The following is a 23,766-nucleotide window of genomic DNA, read 5'->3' as shown; positions in this document are numbered from 1 at the left end:
CATGGGGATGGGGGTGGGAGCTGGGAGGGGTGGGGTGGGGGTGCCTGGGGGAAAACTGTTAACACATGGAATGAATGAACAAGTGGAGAAAGGCAAGAGGCACAGAGGCAACGCGGTGGGTCTGACCCAGGCAGGGGATGCCAGTCAGAGAGAACTCCAGACACCACACCAGGGCCCACCCTCACAACACAGAGCTCTCCTTAGATAATATATATTAAAAATAAACCTCCAATTCAGGATATAAAAACAGAGCAAAGGCACTTGGGGTGGGAGATGGGGGGTGGCCCCCCAGGCAATACTGGGATGGCCCGGGAAATGGTGATCACTGTGGTGCCCGGGGAATGAAGCCCTGAGTCCCCCAAGCAGAAGGCCAAGGCCAGCGGGAGGTTGGAGGAGGCAGTGGTCCCAGCTGGACCCCCTCAGACTTGGCCCAAAAGCCTGCGCCCTGTCCGTGGGCCTTGGGTGCATACGCTGCGGCAGCTGTGCAGTAGTGGGTGGTGGCCCTCCCGTCTCTCCATCTTGCAGAAGGCCTGGGGGACGTGGAGCAAAGCAGGAAGGAGAGAGATGGAGAGAGGAGGGGAGAGGAGGAGAGACGGAGAGAGACACGGAAAAAGGGGAGAGAAAGGGAGGGTGGGGAGAAAGCGAAAAATGGCCTGAGAAACAGAAACTGACAGAGATGGAGAGACACGAAGGTAGGCTGGGGAGATTCAGAAAGAGGAAGACAGGGAGAGGAACGGATGTGGAGGGGGCCCCTGGTAACTCTCTGGCAGTGCTCGGCCCCCTAGCTCCCCACTCACCTGCCTGGGGCAGGGAGCCTCAGGTACAGCCAGACTGGGGGACAGTGTTCTCTCCCAGCTGAGACAAGGTGAGTCGCAGGCGACAAAACTCCTCCTCCACCTCCTGGTTGGGGAGTCATCCATGAGAGGGGCCCTCACTGAGTCAGCCCCCCCACACCCCCCTCCCACCTGCCCGCCACCACCTCCAGCTGTTTAATGGTCTCCTCCAGGCCAAGTAGCTCCTCTCGGATGTCCTGGGTCTGTGTGGGGCTCAAGGGGCCGCCCCCTGGGACCCCACCCCCTTCAGGGGGAGGCCCTGCCCCGCTGTCTTCCTCTGAGGGGAGCAGGAGCTGCTTCAGGGACAGCACTGGTCAGGGACAAGGGGTCAGAGTCAGAGGCTGGGCAGGGGTTGAGATGGGGGATTCAGAGGGGAGCAGGGGAGGGGCAAAGGAGGGGAGAAGCCAGGGGCCGGTGGGTGGGAGGGAGGGTGGGCGCCAGCCAGGCTGAGCTTGGGGTGAGCCGGGCCTGCAGATGGAGCTGGGATGCAAAAGGGAGTGCATAGGTGAGGCCGAGGCAGGGCTGGGACCGGGTGGGAGGGCACCCAGGATGGAGGTGGGTCCAGGGAGACTGAACTGAAGGGACAGAAGCTACAGAGAGGCGTGGGGCATGCATGTGGCTGGCGCAGCTTGTGTGGCTGAGCACCAGGCCACAGCCCTGCAAGGAGGGGGGGCTACCTTTCTGAAGGGCTTTGGCAGCGAGCTGGCCCTCAGGGCCGGGCCTGCAGAAGGGCAGGAGGGCGCTGAGGGTTCTCTCGATCCGGCCTGGGTGGGGAGCAGATGGGTGGTCAGATTCTGCCTGGTTCCCTGTGGACACCCCCACCCGCACTGGAGGACCCTCCAGGCTCACCATCCGTGGGAGGCATCTCTCGGCTGCCACCGTTGCCATTCTCAGAACTGCTGAGCAGGGGTTCGCGGGTGCTGGGGGAGAAGTGCTGGGTGACCCCCACACCCTTGACCTCGGGGGAGGCAGGGGCAGGGAGGGAGACAGCGGGGAGATGGGGAGGTCCGGAGACCGAGACAGAGGTCAAGGCTGGGAGGCAGGGAGACAGAGAAGCCCGGCCAGTGGAAGGCAGAGGCCTGGGTGGGAAGACAGGTGGGCCATGGTGGGGCAGCACACACACACGCACACACACAGACACACACACGTGCGCACAGGCATGCACATGGACCAAGGCTAGAGCTCAAGCTCTGGGGACACACAAGAAGCCAGGCCCAGCCCCCCCAGCCTTCCAGGTCCCTCCCTGCCCTGCTCACCTGCTTGGACTGGGCCGGGGTTTGGGGCGGGAGGCAGGGGCAGGGACCTTCAGGGATCCGGCAGTCTCAGTGATAAGGGCACACCAGCTGGGGAGACAGGCCAGCACCTGGGCAGTCAGAGCCCCCAGACCTTGTGCCAGGGCCTCCCACCCTCACCCCGTCCCCAGGGACTCAGAGACCGGGCCCTCCTCCTCCACCTGTTTGTGGACTCAACCCCCCTTACTTCTTCCGCTCTGACATGGTCTGCGCCACCAGCTCATATATCTGGGCCTCTTGGTCCCAGGTAAAAATGACATAGAAGGCTTTGTGGTCTGTAAGGGGAAAGAGGCGGGCTCAGAGCAGGCAGCCCTCACAATGGAGGCGCTCTCAGGGCTCCGGACTCAATCCCCCTCCGGTGTCACCAATACCACCCCCAGGTGCCCTCCTCCCAGCCTTCCCTCTCATGCTCCCACAACTAGTCAGGCAACCCCTCGCCACCCCCTGGCCCTGGGGCAGCTTCCTGGCAACACGTTTGCAAATCCCTTGTCCCTGGGCTCCCGGCTCCCACTCCTGCACCCCTACAGCCCCAAGCGCAGTCAAGTGTCTTCAAAACGGCAGCAGAGCTGGCCAGCCCCGGTGAGCTCATCTGTGCAAACCTGGGGCAGTTCCCATCTCACTTAGTAAAACCCACAACATGGCAGGGCCCTGCCCACTTCTCGGGCCTCCCTCCCACAGTTGGCCTCAAGCCTGCCACGCTTCCCACTTCTCAACCTCTGCTGTGGCCTCCCCTTCGCCAGAATGCAAGATCCCCGGCTCTTTGGAGGGTTCCCTACCCACTCCCTAGGCAGCCATGCCTTGCGCCCAGGGCCAGGCCTCACCGGTGGCCACCTCCCGGGTCATGGCGGAGGTGAGCCGCAGCACCGGCCGCAGCATGGTCTTGCCGTCGGGTGTGGGGGTCAGCGTCCGGCTGTGTGACTTGAGCAGCAGCCGCTCGTCCTGGCGCTGGAGCAGCAGCAGCAGGTCGTCCAGCAGCAGCACGTGGACCTCTGCAGGGGCACGGCCCTGCTCAGCACCCCGGCCTGAGCGCCCCCCCGAGGCCCGGCTCGCTGCCCGGGGGCTCACCCACAGCCTTGTCCTTTGTCACCCGCCATGTCAGTGGGCCCTCGTGCACCAGCTTCTTCTTGGTGATGTCCAGGTTCTGGAGATGGGAAGGAGTAACGGTCAGTGCAGGACAGGGCGGGGCAGGGTGGGTAGAGATGACCAGGGGGCTGGATATCGGTCAGGGGTTAGGGCGGTGCTGGGGGAATGGGGAGGGTCGGCGTGGATGGGCCTCTCTGGGTCCCTGGGACCATTAGAGAATGATTGGGCAGCAGGGTCAGGGCCGAGGAAGAGGAGGCGAGGGCAGGCAGGGTCACCTTGAACTCGCTCAGCATGGGGTCACTGCTCTGCCGCAGGTGGGACAAGTCCAGGCGCCTCTGATAGTCCTTGAGCCGCTGGAGCAGGAGCAGCGTCATAAGTACAAGCCAAGGGCTGGGGCCACCCCACCGTGTCCCCCAGGGAGACAAGCCCAGGGTGAGGCCTGACCTCTAGTAACTCTAAAAGGGAGGAGCTGAGGGTTACTCAGCAGAAATGGCCCTGAGATGGGCAGAGCTAGGCTCACCAGCAGGTCCTCCATGTCCCGCACGGCCTGGTTGACGTGGTGCAGAATCTCTCGGCAGCACTCGGCCGCCAGCTCCACTTTCTCCCGCTCTGCAGGCTCTTCTGTGGGCGAGGGAGGGACCAGGCCTGGTAAGCTCCAAGCCTGGACGCTGCTGGTCCCTGGCCAGGGTGGGAGACAGGAGAGCGGGGCCCAGCAGAGTGGGCAGGGCCGTACCTGTGTTCTGCGCGATGCTTTGCAGGAGCAGGGGGTACTTGGTCAGCCGCTGCATCTCCGTGGGGATCATGTCCTTCAGCTGCAGGCGGCGGCACCGCGGGCGGCTCTCGGCCTCCTAAGGGGATAGCAGCGCTGAGGTGGCCCACGCTTGGGCCTAGCCTCTGGGTCAGGCCACCAGCCCCTCCTCCCTGGACCATGGCCCAGCGCCCGCCCCTCTGCCCCCCACCCCCCGCCCCCAGCCTGCCTCACCTGCACGAAGGCACAGAAACGAGGCTCCTTGCGCTGCTTGGCTTTAAGCTGCTCTAAAGCAAATGACTGGCGGCTGCAGAAGCGGGAGGAGATTTTCTGGAACCAGGAGCCCTCGGCACCATCAAACTATAGCGAGATTCAGGCCAGGGGGTGTCTCAGGTGGGACATTGAAGCCCAGACAGAAGGACAGGGCTGGGGGCCCAGGCCCTTGGCTTCTGGGTTCTTGGCTGCGGGCATGGGGGAGGCGGAGCTAGGCTGAGCGCTCTCACCCGGGCCAGCAGCACATCTCCAATCTCCTCAATGAGGTAGCCGCTCTCCTGCCTCCGCTTCATCAGGCGATCGAGGAACAGAGCTGTGGGGGACGGTCAGGATAGGGGGTGCTGTCAGGACCCCCAAGATTGCATATAGAGCCTGGTGGAAGCTGGCAGGGGTGGGGCTGCAGGTGTGTCTGCCTGATCCCTGGAGCCAGTGGGCTGTCCCCCTGGAATTTGAGCTCCAGGGGTTGGGTGGGGTTGACCCCAGTGCTAGACTTGGGGGTCCAGGAGAGCAGGCTAGACCCCCAAGTCTAGGCGCAAGGCCTCGGAGGAGGAGCCCAGGGGTGGGGTGGGCAGGAGGGCGGTGGCCCTGCACTCACAATGCACCTCGATGAGTTCGTCCAGGCTGGGGAAGATGTTCTGTAGCTCCTCCAGGGGGAAGAAGCCCCCGTCGGCCATGGGCTGGTAGAAGAGGTCGTGCAGCACCCGCAGCATTCGCACGTGGGCCGCCTCCGTCACCAGCAGCTCTGTGGGCCAGCAGGAAGGAAGTGTGGTTGGGGAGGGAGCCAGCTATGGGGGGCAGTCTCAGAGGCAGGCGGGGAGGATGAGGAGAAAGGGACGGGGTGGGGACAGCCCTCTTGGGGTTGAGGTCATCTGCCCGAGATTGCCACTGAGGATGCGTCAACCGCCGCCTCTCCTTTTTGGCGGTGGCCGCCAGCCAGAGCGACCGACGTGTCCCAGGCTGCCTGGCACCACAGGCTTCCCAGGACATGGGGTGTCAGTGCCCAAACGGGGAGAGTCCCGGGCAAACCAGGACGACCCAGTCACCCCATGGCCAGCAAGCTGGCAGCTGTGTTCCGTGCCCCACCGTCCAGCGAGGGAATCAGCCTTGGTCTCAGGGACCACGACTCCCTCTGCACTCAGGGTGGCAGCTCAGAGCTCTGCCTCTTTTTCTGGTGAGAACCTGCTATGCTTCAGATGTGGCAGCCACTAGCCCCGTTTCGCTCAAGTATTAATTAAAATGGAACGAGACACAGATTTCAGCCCTCGGGTGCCCTCGCCATAGTTCAAGTGCGCAACAGCCACTGTGTGGCTGCTGGTGCCAGTGTTGCACAGGCAGTATCGGCATTTCCATCATTCCAGAAAGCTCTGAGAGCACTGCTTATGTTTCAAGCATGTTCTTAGGAGGATCTGTGACCTAAAAAGCATTCGCCTACTGCTTTAAAAATCCCGAATGAGTACCTTCTCCAAGTAAACTTCCAAATGAGCTTCCAAAAGCATCTCTTTTTGCCAAAGCTCCTTTATACACACAATTCAAGACCACAGAAAAGAACGAGACAAAAACGAGACTCCTTCACCTCTGCCCAGAAGCAGCCCTTCTTCCCACTCTTCCCACGGACCCCCAGCGGCTGGACCGCGTAACAGCAGCAGCTGCGCTCGCTGCTCTCACTCTGCCCCACGTGTGCTAAACACCCCACGCGAACGTCTCATCCTCTGACAGCCCTTGAGACAGGAACCATCACTGCCCACGTCTCACAAACAGGGAAGCAAAGGCCACGCCAGAAACACAGCTGTATATACAGCTCCTGCCCGCAGCACCGCACCGTATGCACTGCTCCCGCCTTCGGGAACGTCCTTGTCTCTGCCAGCAGCATCCTGGCGCGGAGCGGTGTTCTCCAGTTTACTTTACGTGAGAAAGGGCCCGGCCTCTCACGCTGCCTGCCGAATCGAATCCATGGCAGACGGACATCCCCCTGCACCGCCTCCTCTCTGCAGCGCGGAACTCACCCGTGGTCACACGGCTGCAGGAGGGCACTCACCGCTGATGACCTCCTGCCGCTTCACCTGGCTCTTGGGCAGGCTGTGCAGGGTGCCGGGGGGCACGAGCTCCCGCCAGCCAGGGGGTTCTTCTGGTTCCAGCTCCAGTCCTGACCGTCCTGGCTCCCCCTCATCTCCGGGCTCGGGGCTGTGGGACAGAGGCCTGGTCAAGGCTCGGCTTAGGGCGGCCCAGAGAGGAGACGTGACTCCTAGTGCCTGCCCCCCAGCCCCCCCGCCTCGTCTTCAGCATCTGTGTCCCCAGGTGGCCCATGCTGCAGAGCAGCCCCAGATTTCTAGAAAGAACCGTCCTACCCTCTCCTGGAACCACTGCAGGCCCTCAGTGACCTCAGCATCGATACCCAGTTCTGTGTGACTCTGTCACTGACCCCCACCCCAGCCCCCATCCTCCCTGACTCTCCAGGCTGACTCAGTGGTGGGGGGGTGTTGGAGTGACGTACGTGGCTCGTCGGGCAGGGCCAAGCACGGCCGTGGCAGAGCTGGGGTCCATGTCCACGTCGCTCCGGGAGCGGCCCCCACCCCGGCCCTTAGCCCCGAGGCTGCCCCGGGCAGGCCGGCGGCGGTCACTCACCCGCAGGCTCTCCGAGCGCCCCAGACGCCCCGATAGCCTGGACCCCGAGGCCAAGGATACAGTCAGGAAGAGGCCAGGACAAGGACAGAGACGAAGAAAGACCAGGACAGGGACAGGGAGAGACCAAGACAGGGACAGGGAGAGACCAGGACAGGGACAGGGAGAGACCAGACGGGGACAGATGGGGAGAGACCAGGACGGGGACAGGGAGAGACAGGGACAGGGACAGACCAGGACAGGGACAGACGGGGAGAGACCAGGACGGGGACAGGGAGAGACCAGGACGGGGGCAGGGAGAGACCAGGATGGAGACAGGCAGAGACCAGGACAGGGACCAGGACAGAAATCAAACATGCAACAGAAGAGAGGAGTCAGAAGGAGCAGTGGCATCTAGGGGTGCTCAGTAGGGGGTGGTCAGGAAGGATAGGGAAATTTGGTGGGGAAGGGAGGGGAACCCAGTGTGGAACTCAGGACTGACCCCTCCCTTCCCTGAGGTGGGGGTGGGGGCAGAGCCAGGAGTTGGGGTGGGAGAAAGGGGATTTTAATACTTAGCTCTTTGGCTGGGAGGGTGATGTCCCCACCCACCCCTCTTAGGGGTGAAGGGGAGTGGGTGGCCAATGGGGAGAGGGGAGGGGCTGGGAGAGGTGGGGGAGGGGCTAGCCCTGCCCCCTGACCCAAGGCCCAGGCACCCACCTCTTCCACCTTCTGGGGAGAGAGGGGCACAGGGTCAGAGGTGGACCCAGATGGAACCCAACTCACCTCCCCCATCCACCAAAGGGTCCCCAAAGCGGCTGCACAAGGACAGGCAGGGGGCAGAGCCTGCCCCCCAACTGTGAGGGGGACAGGGCCCCCAGGCACGGAGCACAGAGGACTGGAGGGCTGAGGGAAGGGGCACCAGGAAGCAGGAGCAAGGCCGTGGGCTGAGGCTTAAAAGAGCAGAGGGAGGGCTGAAAGTGAAGGGGTGGGGGGGGGGGCAGCTGAGGGGGGAAGGGCATGGGGAGGAGAGGAAAAGAGTGGGAGGAGCAGAGGCAGATGAAAAGAAAGAGGGAGGAGGAAGGAGAAATAATTGTAAAAAAGAAGAGGAAAAAGGAATGAAAGAGATGATGAAAAGGGGAAGGAAAGAGGGAGAAGACAGAAAGGGAGAGCAGGGCAGAGTGGAGGTGGCTTGGGGACAGCAGGTGCAAATGGCAGCAAGACCCGACACCCATCCTCCCAGCCCCGATTCCTGCGCTCAGCACCCCCAGACCCCTGCCTGGGTACCTCTCTGTATCAGGACCCTCCTCGGTGCTCTCCAGGGGCGCTGGGGGCTCCAGGCTGGCGGGGCCCTGCGGGGGCGGGTCCCCCAGCTCTGGGGAGGCATCACCTGTGGTGTGGGGCAGAGCAGGGCTGGCTGGGAGGCCCTTTGGCACAGAGACTCCACTCTGGGGGTCTGTTTCTTCCGCCGTGGAATGATGGGCAAAGACCATCCCCTACTGCCCCATCTAGTGCCTGGCAGACACCAAGTGGCTGTTCTGTACGCTCAGGGGGGACGGACAGATGGAAAGGCCTCTGAGAACACAGCTGGGGCCCAAAGAACTGGTGGGGAGACTGGATGCTCTGCTCGAAGCATCCATCTGTTCTCCTGACCCTCAGCAAGGACTTTCGGGAAGAGGACACATATACCCCATGTAGAGATGAGGAGACTGAGGCTCAGCGAGGGGTTGACTGCCAAGATACAGCGAAGGTAAGCCTCAGAGCTGGGCTTTGAACGTGGACCTGGCCAAGCAGCTGAGGTCCCAGGGACTGAGTGCCACACAAGGATTGTGAGAAAGGAAATTAATGGGGCTGGCGGGTCACCATCTAAGGGGGCTGATTGGCCATGTACTCAGAGCAGGTGCTGGGAAATGAACTCATGGGGGTGATGGGAAATGTAGTCCAAGGATGTGGGAAACGTCACCAGGACAGAGGTCAGAGCCTGGGAGGAAAGCCGAGGAAGGGGTAATGTGAGGGAAGGGCGGTTCTATGAATGGCACTGGTGCCCGGGAGCAGGACGGGAGAAGGGAGGGACCTGCGGGGAGAACTGAAGGGTGCTCTTGCCATGGGGACCAGGAGACTCACCTGGTTCCCGGTCAGGGCTGTCCCCGGACACAGGTTGCAGTGAAACTCCAGGGGAGTCCTGCCCAGGGGCCCCAACATTCCGGTCCCGGGAGGGCACCCCCAGGCCTCCCTTCCGTTCTGTGAGGCCTGGCTTTTCAGCTGGGGAGACATTGAGGGAGGAAGGGGGAGATGAGATCCAGTAACTCATCCACAGTGGCCGGGGCATCGAGATGCTGTGTTCCAGCCGTTCCTCTCCACCTCTCCTCCTCCTGCAGACCCAGGAGCCAGCCCCCAGCCCCCTCCGCCCTCAGACCCATCTTCCCCTCTTAGGTTCCCAAAATGGATGCTCTGGCCTCAGGAACATTACCATCAGCCTCCGTTTTGAGGTGTCGAAAATCTGGGGCTGAAATGAGAGATGGGACCAATGGGACCGTGAGATGGGAGGCGGTGTGGCGGGGGGGAGGCGGTGTGGGGAAGTCAGGGCAGGCGAGGCCGGGCACCTCACCCTGGGGCTCTCCCCGGTTCCATCGGGCAGCGTCCAGGAAGCTGCTCAGTCCTTTCTTGGTCTTGGTGGGCTCATCTGACCGCCGGTTCCCCATCACCTGCGAGAGGTGGGGGGAGGGCAGAGGGGGCTGGTATTTCTGAGCCACCCACATAGAGGAGCTGGACCAGGGGCAGAGTTGTGAGGCTCCCACAGGCTCTCTGGGGAGGAATGGTCCAGGTTTGAGCCCTCAGGGAAGCACCTTTTTCCGGAAGAAATTCCTCCCCGACTTCTTGTCCCCACTCTTGGTCCGCACCCCGAGGTGGCGCATGTACAGGCTGATGGCGTTGACCACAGCGGCACTGTGGGGAGGGGATGGTAAGGACCCTGCGCACTGCGCCCCCAGAGCCTGACCTTCCGAGTTCGCTTCCCACCCCCACCCCACAACCACTTCCTGCTGCACATCTCAGGAAAGGGGCAAGTGCTCCAGGGGACAAGACCAGAGACGTGGCCGAACCCGGACCCCGCGCCCCAGCCTCCTCCCTGGGGCCCAGGAGACTAAAACGCCTGTCTTGCTGTCTCTCTGCTTCCATCACCTCTTCTCTTCGTCGGCAGAGATGGTATGTCTGTGAGGAAGGAAAAGAGAGACAAGCTTGCTAAGCCTGGGTCCCTGTTCCCCCAGCACAAATGTCCAGTGGCTGTCCCTTTGAAGCTGGGACAGGACAGGGGAGAGGCAGAGAGGGCACTACCGAAGCAACTGGGAAGGAGATGATCTCATCCGGGTGCAGCCAAGGACAGGAGCGACAAGGACGAGACCCAAGTGCCAGGCCTGAATATAGGCCTTGGACAGGCCTGGAAACTGGGAGAGACCCCACAGCTGGGAAGTGAAGACTAAAAACCAGATGAACTAAAATGCCAGGGCTGTGGGACCCAGAGGTCAAGGGGAGATGCTAAGACATGAATGTGGAGCTGCAGGGGGGGCCCTGAAATGGATGGGGCAGCTGGGGAGGGGCTGGCCCACTCACTGCATCTCCTCCAAGTGGGCCAGCAGCCGCTCTGCCACCAGCCGCTCCCGGGCCTCGAAGCTGGCGCGATCCCGCCCCACCCAGGCCTCCAGCTGCGTCAGCTCCTGCTCCCAGGGTGTCATGCCCATGAGCCGCTTGGATCGGAAGTCCTCCAGCTGCCGGCTGATGGCTGCCTGCTGGCTCTGCACCACCTCCTGCACGAACTGCCGCTGGCTGTCCTCGGAGATGAGGTCAGGCCGCGTGCGGTCTGCAGGGATAGGGCTGTGGGCTGGGGGCCAGTTTCCCGGGCCCTGGCTCCCCACCCACCCTCGGACTCCAACAGCCATGCTTCCTTGGGCTGCTGCTTCAGGAGGAAGACAGGAATCTCCACTGACCAAGAGCATGGTGTGTGGCCTCCCGCCCTGGGCCTCCGGGAGGCCTGGCCCCTGCTAGAGCCCTCTCCCTCATCCCAAAGTCCCCTCTCGTCTCCTTACCAAGTTCAAAGGCGACAGCGGAAGGGACAGACACCCGCAGAACCTGCTCAGGAGAGAGGATGGAGTGAAGGGGAGGACTGGGCAGTGATGGGATGGCAGCTTAGGTGCCCCAGGAATGGTGGTCTGAGGGAATAGTGGCGGGAGGAGGGCCAGGCTGGCACAGGGGCTCCCTGGCCCAGGATGTCCTTCACATTGCCCTCAGCGGGATGGGGGTTGGGAGGTATAGGTGGCTTTCCAGGGCCAAAGGCAGAGGGGACTGGGCCCTCGAAGGTGCCTCTCACCGCGGTCTTCTCCAGGAAGCTGTGGTAGAAGTCGAGGAAGGCCTTCTTGGCTTCCTTAGGGCCCAGAGAGCCCAGCATGTCCGCATGCAGGCAGCAGAGCTGGGGAGACAGAGGTGACCTGTCCTCTCTCCCAGCCACCCAAACCACACCTCCGCTTGGAAAACCTCGGGGCTCAGATCCTCTAGAAGTGTGCTCCCTGATCTCCACAAGCCCCTCACCCAAGCCTGCCTCTCTCGAAGGCCTCCCTTGGGGCCACCATGAGCAACTGGGAAGTGTTTTCCTGGGGAATGGTTCTTTGTGGCTCTGTCTGCCCGCTGCTGCCACTACCACCCGACACCTTCTAAACCAGGGGTGGGCAAACTTTTTGACTCGAGGGCCACAATGGGTTCTTAAACTGGACCAGAGGGCTGGAACAAAAGCATGGATGGAGTGTTTGTGTGAACTAATATAAATTCAAAGTAAAGGAGCAGAGGGGAGAGCAAGAGAACCCTCCGCTCTTTCGGCTCCGCGGGCCGGATAGAACAGCCGAACGGGCCGGATCCGGCCCGCGGGCCGTAGTTTGCCCACGGCTGTAATCTAAACCCTCTGTAAACACGAACCTGTTAGCTCATAGGGATGTCATCATCCCACTTCACAGATGAGAAAGCTGAGCTCAAGTTTACTGACGGTCACACAGCTAGCAAGTGGCAAAGCCGGGACCGGAACCCAGGCAGCCTATCTCCACTAGACTCCACTGCCTAGAGATACTGTGAGCGACTTGAGGGTCAGTGTGGCGGGGGAGGGGGTGTGGGTGCTGATTCATCCGGGTCTCAGACAGGGCCAGTGCACGCAGGCCCCGGTGAGGGGGCTCACTTATTCATTCGTGAAGCATTTCCTTGGGCTGCCCTGTGCTGGGAGCCGCTGGCAGTGCAGTGGGGACCCCAACCTGTCCTGACTCCTTGGGGGCTCTTGTCTCAGTGTGCTAAGGATTCAGCCCACTGGGGGCGGGACTCCGTAAACACTTGCAACAACTATGTCACTGCCCACCCCCAACCCAAGGCAAAAACTCCATGAAAGGCCGGTGGGAAGCAGCCCGGGACCGCAACGACCCCTCCGCTGCTCCTCCAACCAGCGAAGCGAGGGAACGGAATGAGGACAAGTCCCAAAACGCTGAGGCCATCCGGATCACCTCAGCCAAGCCCTGGCCCTCGGGCCTCGGGTTCTACGCTGTGGAAGGACATGGCAGTCAGCACCGAACCTGGGCTGAGTCCCAGGCGCTCAGTTCTAGAAACCCCAGGCTCAGGAGGCTGGAACCTCCATGCACCAGGCGAGGGTCTGCACTTTTCTGGAGAGAAGGCAATCTCCGAATCTCCTGCCAGTTTCTGAAGCTTCAGTGTCAGTCTACATGCCCTTCTTTCCGCATCCCTGGGCATCCCTCGCTGGCACTTCCGCAGCCTCCTTGTCTTCTGGAGGGTCCTGCTGGGCATTTCCAGTACAGCCCAGTGCCCTGGGATCACCCTGCTCTCAGCCTGCGCGGGGCTGCACGGGGCTTCGTGGGATGGGGCCGCTGTCCACAGAGCTTCTTCCTTCCTACATCACCCGCGGGGTCCTCTGGAGTCCCAGGTGCTTTGCACAGCATGGCTCTGCACCTGTAGCTCGCGGGGGTTTTCAATACAGGAGGCTTCTGGATCCTCGATTATCTGCCTCGAGGGCTGCTTGTGGTGGCTGCTTGTTTGTGAATCAAGGCTGGTGCGCCACCTAGATCCGAGGAGGCTGATGGATGCGCCCAGGTGCAATGACTGACTGGCGGCACCTCCAAGGCCACGGAGAGAAGGGTCCAATTTCTAGAGTCCCTGAGGAAGTCCGCACTGATGGGTGACACTGCCACAGGCACAGGAGGGGCGGGGCATGGTTTCTCCCCGGCTCCTGGATTCTGCTGCTCTCTCATGGCCCTGCGACGTGTGCTCTCCCAGCCTGCACTTAAAGCTCACTGAGATTCATACGGGCACCTGCAATCCTGTCTGGATCACACGGTGGTCCCTCTGGCTCCCTAGTTCTAGATCTGCTTTGCTTTCTGGATCTGTTTTCTAGACCTTCCTGGCTCATCTTCACTGGCCTAACACACTGACCACTCTGGCCGGGCCCAGCCCCACCCTGCCTGCGCCTACCCAGCCCCATCCTCACCAGGGGTCCTGGCTCGAACTGCAGGGCCACGTGCTGCAGGAGGGCCATCAGGTGGGCTGGACGCCGCTTCACCTGCTCCAGGCTCTGGAACTGGCTGTTTTGCTCCTCTGCGTTCTGAGGGTGGGGATGGGGGTGAGACTGTGGGGAGAAGAGGGGCCTTGGGCTTGACCCTGCCCCTTCCCTGGCACTTCCCGATGGATCCAAGCTGGGAGGAGGTGTCTATGCTGTAGAGGTGGCAGCAAGGCAGGTGAGAATGGAGGTTTAATATTATAATGAGAGGAGATGAAGACATACGTCACACAAGATGGGATGGGGATCTCTGCTGTAACTGGGGAGTAGGGATAAAGTCGGGGTTAGAGTGAAAAGGGTGGGATCAAGAATGGGATGGGGGATGAGGAAGGAGGCACCACAAAGACGAGAGAGAGCTTTGAGAGGCTGCAGCGGGGCAGCATTGGAGGAGAGAGAACTGGACCTGAGGTGGGAGGGGACACTGAGGATGGGACTTGAGGGGCGGGGGCCCCAGGGACAGAAGCTTTCCCACTCCAACTTCTCACCGCCTCCAGTTCGTTCTCAAAATCCTCGTCTTCAGCCCCAATGATGCTGACGGGCACCAGGCCAGGCCGGGGGGGCCCTGGGGCCTGTGGAAGAGGAGGGTTGGTTTCAGCCCACAGTGCTCCCCACTCACAGCCCCCCAACCTCCTCACTCCTCGGCTCTCTCCACTCACCGCCCCTCGGACCACGATGTTGTCTGCCTCCATGGGCTCTGCAGGGCTGGGGGAAGAGGAGGGGCCGTGGTTAGGGGATGGGAGGAGGTGGCACAAGAGGTTACTCACAGATTTCTGGCCCAGGTGTGAAGGTGAGTAAACAGCCTTTCCCCATCTGGGCCTCCACAGCTCAATGGGGCCTCTGTGTGGCGACAAAGAGCCCTTCAGAGGCCAGCCAGGGCGGGGAGCCCAAGGACAGGGAGACTTGTTGGGGGAGAAGCTGGAGTCCCAGGAGCCTGGGCCCATGAGAGAGCTGTGGCCATGATAGCCTGCAATTTTGGGGTCCCTAATGCAGGAGGGGGCTGGAGCTCAGACTCTGGGATCTCTGGGAGGAGGAGCTGGGGCCCGGACTCCTGGGTCTGAGGAGGAGGAGGAGAGGCTGGGGGCTGGGCCCCGGGGAGGCAAGGCGTGCAGGCCAGCAGAGTTGGGAAGGTTAAAGGGGAGGTAGGAGGTATATAAATGGGGTGTGTGGGGGCTCTCTTCTGATGTGTGACAGGCTTGGGGCAGGATGTTGCCTCTGAACCCACCAGCCCCACTTCCTGTGACAGGAAGTCACAATGGCAAATCCTCCAACCCCCAACTCTCTCCGCATAAGAAAACAAACTCTGAACCCTTCTCCCTCAAGGACCAAGAGTCCCCCAACCCAGGAGTTCTTTCCCTCCAGGATCTGATATATTTCTGGCCTCCAGTCCTAGAAAAACAAGGACCAGTCCTCAGACCGCTCATCCCCAAGGTGTGTCGTCTCCTTCGCCTATGTCCGTCTGTCTTGCTGGCTCTCCTTTCTCCAGACAGCATTCCCTGGCTATATCTCCCTTGAATCTACCTCATCTTTGCCTCTCTTCCTCATTTTCTCTCTCCCTTCCTTCAGACCTGTCTCATTTCCCCCGTCTCTGCCTCCTCTCCCTCCTCTCGACCCCATCCTGTGTCTGTTGCTCCCTGCTTTCCCCCTCATCTATCTCTGCCTCTGTCTTCCCACATTGGGTTCTGTAGCCACTGTTCCTGCACTTCTCTGAGTCAATGTTTCATATCTCTTTTTCCCATGTCATCTCCCTTAGAGTCTCCACTTCTCCCTGTGTCTTTCCACCGATACCTTCTGTGTCCTTAATTAATCTGACTAATGTCACAAGAGCCCATGTCAGGCAGGAAGAGCTGTGGAAACAAGAGTGGGGTGGACCAGTGGGGGGGCGGGGGGGAACTTCTCCCCACAGCCCAGAGCTATTTATAACCCTAGTTGCCTGAGACCCACCCTTCCCCCTGTTCCATAGGCCTCCTCCCTACCACTCAGTAAATGGTAGCTATAATTTTGATTATGATCATTAAACAATGATGCTTCCTCAAGTGTCCAAATGCCACCCCATGGGTTCACCTGAGCAAGCATCATTTTTATTCTTTTCCATAAAGGGTAGGTGTCCAACATCCAAATTTGAGTAATTTAAGATTTGAGCACTGTTAAATGTTCACATAAATAAAATTGCAAACCAAGGCAGAAAAATCATAGTAATTATTTATTATGAGAGCTAAACTTACATAGCACGCACAGGGTGCCAGCACTGCTCCGAGTGCTTCTCACACAGTACCTCAGCCCTCACAACCACAAGCAGCCCATGCTATTATTACTCCCACCAGAGATGGAGAACCTTCACTGGGCTGCCAGCTGCAACCTCTGGGCTGGAAAACATGACCATGAACATCCCATTTAGGAGTGGACAGGTTCAACAGAAGCAGGGAGGTTCCAAAAGAGCACAGAAGACGCAGGTTATCTGAGCGAATGCCAGGCAGGCCCCCCGGCCATGCACTTGGCATGTATTATCTCCTTTATCCCTTGCCGCAGCATGAAATAATGACTAAGGCTTAAAGTGCACTAAGTGCCATCAAGTGGCAGCATTACTGCTTTATAGGTATTAACCAACTTAATCCTCTCAGTGACCCCAAGAGGTCATTATCATCACCCCCATTTTACAGAGGAAACTCAGACACAGCTCATAAGGATAGAACAGGACTCAGCCCGGCAGCCTGGCTTCAGAGTTTATGCAGTTAACTACCAGAATGTGCTGCTTCAGAGCATGGGGAACCCCAACCTTAGGAAACTAAAATCTGAACCGAAGCCGAGACACATGAGGTCTCTTTATGGTCTGGGAAAGTCAGGGATATGTAGGCACTGTGGCCTGGCAGGAATGCAGGCTGGACTCTGCTGTGCCACAGAGGGTTGGGGCTGAGGGAGGATGGGGGAGTGGGGTTGGATGCTTAGGGGATAGGGGGGATGAGGGGCTGCCACAAAGGCTGAAGCTGTCAAATGGATCTGTAGGTAACTGACAAGGCCTGAGGTCCAGCAGAGGGGGTGCTATGTATATGGGGCTGGCCGGGTGGAGATCCTAGAGCAAAGCTGGCACATGTGGGGGGCAGCATGGGCACCTGGGTTCTATGCAGGGCTCAGAGTCTATAAGATATTGAATGGATGATCCTGGTCTCTAAGAACCTCTGGGAGACTTGTAGAACCTAACATAGAGTGAAGGCGCTTCCATAAGGGGCCTGATTCCATCTGACACATGGTGGGTCACACGTGATCATGAAACCATGGAGAAAGTAGCCAGTCTATGGGATCTCTGGAGACTTAAAAGAGGACCAGAATTCTTTAGGGGCCTGTGGTGGTTCCTAAACCCAGGATCTACAGGGCCCTGGATTCTAGGGGATGCTACTGGTCCCCTAGTTGGGGACCCCACGTCTGCAAGGAGCCGGGTCTCCATAGGGGGCTAGCAGAAATTTGGGGTGTCTGTAGAACCTTGTATCTACATGGAGCGTGGCGGGTCTACATGAGCCCCAAAAGCTATATGGGACGTGGCGAGTCTACATGGGCCCCAAATCCTACAGGGAACGTGGCGGGATGCACTTCCAGGGATGCTGGGGCGGACGTGCGGAGTCAGGGTCTGACGCCCGCGGGGGCCGCGTCCCTCACCTGCTCCGGGTCGGAGAAACCACCGCAGCTGCCAGGACCGAAGCTTCCGAGCGCCGGTTCCCGGTCCCCCCTCTCCCCTCCCAAGCCGCTCTAGCCGCCTCCGAGGCCACCTTTGATTCTAACTCCACTCCTCCCATCAGCCGCTCTAGCCCGGCTACTGACAGGTGACTCTATTCCTCCTGCCGGACACTCTAGCTCTTCACTGCGCCACGCTGGCCAGATGGGGCCGCTCTGGCCTGCCTTGGAGGGCTAGCGTTTCCGTATCTCGACTGCTCCCGTCACTCCCCTGGGCCCCGCCTCCTCTCGGGCGGGAGGTGAGGAGGGTTCCAGCCCGACAGCCAGGGCTCAATCTGAGATCTCAGAGTCACCTCGGCCCTTAGGCTCCCGGACGGGGCTCCCCACCCTATCTTACCTCCCTAACTCGGAGATCAGTTGAATTCCCAACGCTTGTACATGAAGTCTCTCCGCATCCCCACCCCCACCCGGCACACTTCCCGCTGGTCTGGAAAGCAAAAACCCTGGGTTCGAGCGTACCTTTCCCTCAGACATGCAGTGTAATCTGGAATAAGCAATTACTTCTTTCCGAGCCTCAGTCTTCCCATCTATACAATGGGCGAAGTTCGCCAGCTCTGTCCCCCACAACCCAGCTCTCTGGGTATAATTAGTGCCCCCCCACCCAAAAAAAAAGAGATTTCCAAAAACGCTTTCAAACAGCTCTCTGCAACTTTCAGCTTCACAGCGGCCTACGACGTAGTTAACTGTCGTGTTTTTTCTCACGGGGTCCTAAAGCAAGCAGGTTAGAAGGCGGCGCTTAGCGCGGAAAGCACCTGCGAGTTCAAAGCCCAGCTCCACTATCTCAGGTGTGTGCCCTGGGCGAGTCGGCTCTGCTCCCGGGCCTCAGTTTCCCCACCCGCACAGTGGGAGTGAGCTCCATCCTCCGCGGGACAGTTGGAGGCCTTGGCCCCGCCTCGCACGCCTCTCCCCCACCTATTGCACTTGACAGGTATTCGTTCTCCTCTTTTTGCCCCTTTGACAGGTGGGAAAACTGAGGCCCGGGGAGGGCCGGCGGCCGGCTCAGCGGCGCCGAGGAGGCCCCTCCACGGCCGGCCGCGCCCCACCCCCTCCATCCTCCTCCCACTTCCCCAGCCGCCGGGGGGAGGAGCGGGCGGGGCCGCGGACGGTGTACCTGTTGTCCGCGCGGGGAGGTGACCGGCGGGCGCCCGGGGTCGGGCTTGGCGATCCCGGCCCTGAGTCCCGGCTCCCGCTTCCTGGCTTTGGCGGGGCAGGAAGTTGGGGCGTTTTTCCGGAGGCCCCCGCCCCGCCACCCCTCCCCGCTTCCTGCCCGCGCCCCGCTCCCGCCCGGCACCTCCGCTTCCTTCCCTTTCTCGCCGCCCGCCCGGCCCCCGAGGGCACCGCCCCGCCCCGCCCCGCCCCGCCTCGTCCTGCGGGTCCGGCCGTGGATCTGCGGGGCGCGGCCTCCACGTCTCACCTCTGCCGGTGTCCGCCGTCCCCTCCCGGCGGGCCGCGTCCGCCTCCGTCTGGCAGCATCCCCCTTTCCGTCTGTCTCTCTGTGTTTCTGTCCGTGTCCCTCCCTCCCTGTGTCTCTCTTTCTCTGTCCCCTGTTCTCCGTCCTGGTCCCCCCGCCCGTCCCCTCCCTCTCTGTCACTTTCTCCCTCGGAGCCCTCTTTCCCATCTGGGTCTCTGCAGAGCCATCCGACTCCCTTCCCCACCTGTTGCTTTCCTCTCTATGTCCGTTTTTCTGTGGACTCTTCCCTCCATCTCTTTCTGCGATCGCTCTGAGTATCCCCTCTGATTCCCTGCCCTTCACTCGCTCCGTCTCTGCCACTCTCTGTGTCTCAGTCTTTCTCCCCTCTGTCTCAGAAACTGCATATCTGTGCCTCTCTGTCATTGCCCCTCCATCTCTCCCCTTCCCCGAGCTAGGGCCACAGACTCTCCAAATCCCCTGCCACAGCCCACTGCCAGATAACAGGTATGGCAATAGAAGAATTCGTTGCTGGCCCCACCAGACAGTCCCCTGTGATTCGGAGACTTAAATATGCATAAGTAAATGTACGTGGTCACCTCCATTCCCTCCTGTCCCCCCAACCTGCTCAGGGAAGACATGCCTGGGGTGGAGCCCTCTGCAAGACACTTCTGTTTCTTTCAGGGGGCAGCCAAGATTGGCTCCCTGCTCTCAGGTAGTGGGAGAGGCAGAGGCGGGTGAGGGGAGTGTAAAAGGGTGTAAGGGGGAAGAGTGGGGCAGACTCCTGGGTCTGAGGGAGGAGGGGACTAGAGGCCTGGGTTGCTGGGTCCCAGGGGAGAAGGGTGGGTGGTCCCCCTGAGATCCATGACTCCTGCTAAGGTCTGCAGTTGGGAAGCATTTATTATAACTAAGTGGCCATGACAGAGCAGGGAGGGGGAGGTGACACCGAGGCTGCTACAATCAGTCCCCTAGAGGCAGTGATTAAGGGCTCATTACCAGCGGGGTCAGTGAGTGGGTGGGAGCTTGGAAAAGGCAGCAGGGAGAGGAAGGAGGAAGAGCGGACACGCCCCAGGGGGAAGTTGATGCAGGACCCTCCCGGGAACGATGGTGAAAAGAGCTGGTTCCAGGGAGCAGGGGAGACACTGCAGCTGGGAGCATGGCAGACAGGGGCTGGTCACGGCTTCTCCAGCTGGACGTCTCCGATGTGGAGGCTGCCCACGTCCTGGTAGGTGCCCTGGAGGCCCCGGGAGATGTCCTCGTACATGGAGCAGTCATCAAGGTTCAGGCCCTGGGGTGCACACATGGTGGTGGGCCTCAGTGTCCGGATGCCTGGGCCCCTTCCCCAGAGGACCCCCAGGAGGCCCCCAATGCACCTGCTCCTCACCTGTCCCCACCCTCCACTTACCTCATAAAGATTTTCGTCTTCATAGTCATCCCGGGCGTCCACCCCGAACTTCAAGTTCTGCCATCGTTTCTGTGGGGGATTGGGAGTCTCAGTGGGTAGGGGTATGTGTTCAGGCCCTTCTAGATGTCAGGAGGTGCTTTCCCAGAGCCAGTAAGGGACCTCGCTCAAAGCCACATATTGGGTAAGTGGCAAGGCTCTCTGGGTCCAAACCAGTGTTCTTTTGGCTGTCCCCACTGCCCAGTTGTTCTCCATGAACAACATCAGTAGTAAATAGCTATGGTTGCCCTGTGGCCCAAAGAAACTGCAGGTCACAGACGCTGGGAGGATCCCCAGCCCCATCTTCCCTGGCCTTGGCTACGTCTGGAGGGCCACAGCACTCCTGTGTCGGGGGAGTAAAGCACCCTGAGCGGGGAGGGGGGCGGGGGTAGAGTGAGAACATCCCTAGAGAAGGGCAATGATGACAGCCAGCCGAGGGGAGACTGAGCAAGGCAGCGCCCCCAGCACCGTGTGGAATCCTGTCATTGCATTCATTTGTTTACCGCCCTGGCCCTGTGTGGCAGGGGCTGTCATTCTCCCAAGTTTTGGGTGGGGACCCTCAGACTCCAAGGGCCTGGTCCCAGGTGGCTCACCCTGAACAGCAGCAGTGTCCCGGGCACCACCGCGCAGAATAGCAGGATGATCCCCTCCGCTGTGATGATGTTGTTCTTGGTGCCCTCCCCCATGTCCAGGAAGGGTCTGGGGGCCGGCTCTGTGAGGAGGGGGTGCTGCTCAGAGCCCTGGCCCCTGGCCCTGTTCCCCCCGGCCCCACCACTAGCAAGGCCCCACTGAAGCCCCCACTCCACAGGTGAGAAATGGGTAAGTGTGTGGGAGCCGGGAGCAAGGATGCCCGCGATACAGGCACTGGCTCCCTCCCCACTTCCCAGACAGGAGGCCCAGAGTCCCTGGCACTCACCACGCACACGGAGGTAGGTGCCACAGGAGCGCCATTCCCTGCGGTTTTCCATAACATGGCACCTGTACAGGCCTCTGTGGCTCTTGTTCACCGATGAGATGGTCAGCTCACCATTGCTCTGGTCCCAGTCGTGGAGCTGAGAGGGCCACGTGAAGTTGCCTTGGAGGATTCGCCACCAGGTGACGTTAGGGCGGCTGCCTAGGCGGCTGATGTTGAGCAGGCACGGGAGGCGGGCCTCCTCCCCCACGATCACCGTCACCGATGGCGGGCCCCCGTCTATGCACAGGGTCTGGCCTCCTGGGCCTGCAAAGAGGCAGATGGCTCAGGGACTGTGGATGGGGACACAGGCTCCAGCCCGAGCCTCTGCAGCTGCAGCACTCCTGGGTGTGTGGGGGGAGTATGAGGACCCTCCTGGGAGGAGAGGGAGGTGTGGGGCACAGAGGACACACGGTGTTGGGACAGGGAGTGAGGGGGCACCTAGGGAAGGAGAGAGAGGTACCTCTGAGAAGAGAGAGAGGACATACCTTGGGGGGGGGGTTTGAGGACGTCCTGGGGGAGGAGAGGAAGACACCTGGATGGTGACACAGTGCCACCTCTTGCATGTGGATATTTAGTTCCCCGGTGGCAGAGTGCCCCTGCCCCGCAGCAACTTCCAGAATCAGTTTGGGCATCACCTCCTCCTGAAGGCTTTCCTGGTCTCCAGCCCCAGCCCCAGCCCAGCCCAGCCCCACACTTGACACTACCTTTTGTCATTTTCAAAAAACCCTTAGAAGAAGGTTGTCTCCTTATGCCGTTTTTCAGGTGGGACAGCAGAGGCCCAGGGCAGCCAGGGTGGCAAGGGGGGGGGAGGGGCGCCTAGGAGGAGGCAAACACCAGGCCTCCCGGGCCTCTTCCTGCCAGTTTGGGTCTGCCTTGTCTTGTGTCTCTGAGCCCGCCCCTATTCTCTGTAACTTGCATGTGTCAACCTGGGGGTCAGGGGTTGAGTTTAGTCCTTGGGCTGGGGGTTAGGGGAGCGTCTCGGCAGTGTGGGTGGCTAGAGGGAGCTGATGGCCCGCCCCCCCCCCCCCCCCCCCCGCCGGCTTGGGAAGCTCCAGCTATCAGAGCCAGTCCATATGGCTGCTCTGCCTCTTCTGGGAAGGAAGGGGGGAGTTGAGGAAGAGGCAAGAAGGAAGATGTGGGGAAAGAGGCAGCAACCTCAGGGGCAGGGGCTCCATTCCTGGCTCCCAGTGTGACCTCGCGTGACCAGCTGCCTCTCTGAACTCCTGGGTCAAACAGGTGGTCATAGCCTGACAGCTGGCATTGCTGAGGGAGGGTGGTATCAGGAGGCACCCCTCCCCCAGCACTGAGAAGGGGCTCCCTGTGCAGGGGGTGACTGGGATTCCAGGCAGAGAAAGGGAAAGCTTTTTCTTCACTCTGAAGCTGAGTGCACCCCAAGGTCCCCTTCTGCCCCCAGCTCTGAAGCTCAGTCAAGGGCAACCCTAGTTCCTCTTTTTGATCTGAGGCACAGGGTAGGGAAGGCACTCTGGCTCCTGCCTCCCTCCATGAGGCGGTGGGTGCCCCTTTAACATCGCTGAGCCCCCTCCAGCCTCCCCTAGGCCTGTTTGGAACAGTCAAGCCAACAGACAGATGCAGTTTCTACGGAGGCCTTTCCCAGCTCCCCTCCTGCTGTCTCCTCTCTGCCCTTTCCTGAAGCCCTGCTCTCTGCCTGTGCCCTCTCTCCAGCCTCCGCAGTCCCCCTCCTCTCCCAGGTACCCGCCTGTTAGCCGCATACCCAGGCCAGCAGCAGAGATCAAGAGGAAGAAGATGGTGCCAGGCGGCGGGACTTGCAGGACTGCGGGACCCCCAGGCATCTTCTCCCAGTGGGTTGGTCCGTCTGGTCTGGCTTGCAGCAGTCCTGAGGTACCAGATCCCACCTCCGCAGGCCCCGAACTCCACCCCACTTCCTGCCCAGCCCTCCCGGAGATGGGCTCCACTGGCCCCACTGCTGGGCAGCTCCTGCCAGTGTGCTTCCCACGTGAGCTGAGAGGAACTGCTCCCTGCACCTGTGGTGGCCACAAGTCCCCTGAGGGGAGGGTGCTTGGGTCGGGGGAAGAGGCTAGTTCAGGGTCTGGCTCCTCATTGGGTGCCTGCTGTGTGCAGGCAGTCAGGGCAGAGACTCTGAGCTTTCTTAGTCTTAGTCCCTACTGGCCTTGGGCAAAACCTGTGCCCAGTCTGAAACTCTGTGTGCTCCCTTCGTGGGGCTGGAAATGGGGACTTAAAGGCGAGGTGTTGTGCATGCACAGCACCGAACATAGCACCCGTCACATAGTAGGTGCTCATAATGTTGGTTACTGTTAATGTTCATGAGGAATAAATGAGGCAAGCCAGCGGGCTCTATGACTAAGTGGTGACTTCCCTTTCCACGCCTTTTGTTGTTGTTGTTAATCCTCACCTGACGGTGTTTTTTCCATTGATTTTTAGAGGGTGGAAGAGAGAGGGAAAGACAGGAATATCGATGTGAGAGAAACACATCGATTGGTTGCCTCCTGCATGCCCCCAACCCGGGGAGGAACCTGCAACCAAGGTACGTGCCCTTGACCAGAACTGAACCCGGGACCCTTTGGTCTGCAGGCCGACACTCTATCTACTGAGCCAACCCAGCTAGGGCTCCATTGATTTTTTTTTTTAAATATATATTTCTTTATTGATTTCAGAGAGGAAGGGAGAAGGAGAGATAGAAACATCCATGATGAGAGAGAATCATGGATCGGCTGCCTCCTGCACACCCCCTACTGGGGATGGAGCCCGCAACCCAGGCATGTGCCCTTGGCCGGAATCGAACCTGGGATCCTTCAGTCCACAGGCTGACGCTCTATCCAC

The 23,766-nt window shown here is 60.5% G+C and overlaps 2 protein-coding genes across 6 annotated transcripts; both read right to left on the bottom strand.

Annotated features, from left to right (window-relative positions):
• Window positions 1-195: 195 nt before the first annotated feature.
• ARHGEF1 (Rho guanine nucleotide exchange factor 1) lies at window positions 196-18,387 on the bottom strand. Of its 5 annotated transcripts, none has more exons than XM_080645482.1 (30): window positions 18,254-18,351; window positions 14,076-14,121; window positions 13,905-13,988; window positions 13,351-13,464; window positions 11,188-11,286; window positions 10,907-10,949; window positions 10,434-10,680; window positions 10,005-10,034; window positions 9,671-9,770; window positions 9,433-9,529; window positions 9,295-9,330; window positions 8,949-9,086; window positions 8,112-8,214; window positions 6,721-6,888; window positions 6,265-6,410; window positions 4,825-4,971; window positions 4,460-4,542; window positions 4,191-4,316; window positions 3,942-4,056; window positions 3,729-3,829; window positions 3,484-3,561; window positions 3,191-3,266; window positions 2,947-3,114; window positions 2,313-2,400; window positions 2,090-2,176; window positions 1,683-1,753; window positions 1,511-1,597; window positions 980-1,143; window positions 798-900; window positions 196-530 (listed from the first exon to the last, which is right to left on the bottom strand). In XM_080645482.1, the coding sequence occupies exons 2-29, from the start codon at window positions 14,106-14,108 to the stop codon at window positions 817-819; spliced, it is 2,913 nt and encodes a 970-aa protein (XP_080501608.1). In that variant the 5' UTR covers window positions 14,109-14,121; window positions 18,254-18,351; the 3' UTR covers window positions 196-530; window positions 798-816. The 5 variants fall into 5 exon arrangements, with proteins under 5 accessions (XP_080501608.1, XP_080501607.1, XP_080501610.1 ...); XM_080645481.1 differs by lacking the exon at window positions 18,254-18,351 and adding an exon at window positions 17,068-17,171; XM_080645484.1 differs by lacking the exon at window positions 6,721-6,888 and having other exon boundaries at window positions 18,254-18,387.
• A 1,046-nt stretch (window positions 18,388-19,433) lies between these two features.
• On the bottom strand, window positions 19,434-22,965 carry CD79A (CD79a molecule). Its single transcript, XM_080645531.1, has 5 exons — window positions 22,679-22,965; window positions 20,908-21,210; window positions 20,585-20,703; window positions 19,956-20,024; window positions 19,434-19,838 (listed from the first exon to the last, which is right to left on the bottom strand). The coding sequence occupies exons 1-5, from the start codon at window positions 22,755-22,757 to the stop codon at window positions 19,725-19,727; spliced, it is 684 nt and encodes a 227-aa protein (XP_080501657.1). The 5' UTR covers window positions 22,758-22,965; the 3' UTR covers window positions 19,434-19,724.
• Window positions 22,966-23,766: the final 801 nt, after the last annotated feature.

The sequence above is a fragment of the Plecotus auritus genome (genome assembly GCF_963455305.1).
Source record: "Plecotus auritus genome assembly, chromosome: 10".
Classification (NCBI taxonomy): domain Eukaryota; kingdom Metazoa; phylum Chordata; class Mammalia; order Chiroptera; family Vespertilionidae; genus Plecotus; species Plecotus auritus.
This window is presented reverse-complemented; position numbering and strand designations above follow the sequence as displayed.

Excerpts from the sequence above, each read along its gene's own strand:
- ARHGEF1 (XM_080645482.1), bottom strand. The coding sequence starts at position 14,108 with ATGGAGGCAGACAACATCGTGGTCCGAGGGGCG. Across the intron at positions 8,215-8,948 it reads CAGCCCTGACCGGGAACCAG|GTGATGCCTCCCCAGAGCTG; the intron begins GTGAGTCTCCTG and ends CCCACACCACAG. Across the intron at positions 2,177-2,312 it reads ACCATGTCAGAGCGGAAGAA|CTGGTGTGCCCTTATCACTG; the intron begins GTAAGGGGGGTT and ends CTGTCTCCCCAG.
- CD79A (XM_080645531.1), bottom strand. The coding sequence starts at position 22,757 with ATGCCTGGGGGTCCCGCAGTCCTGCAAGTCCCGCCGCCTGGCACCATC. Across the intron at positions 20,025-20,584 it reads GGACACTGCTGCTGTTCAGG|AAACGATGGCAGAACTTGAA; the intron begins GTGAGCCACCTG and ends AATCCCCCACAG. Across the intron at positions 19,839-19,955 it reads AAGACGAAAATCTTTATGAG|GGCCTGAACCTTGATGACTG; the intron begins GTAAGTGGAGGG and ends TGTGCACCCCAG.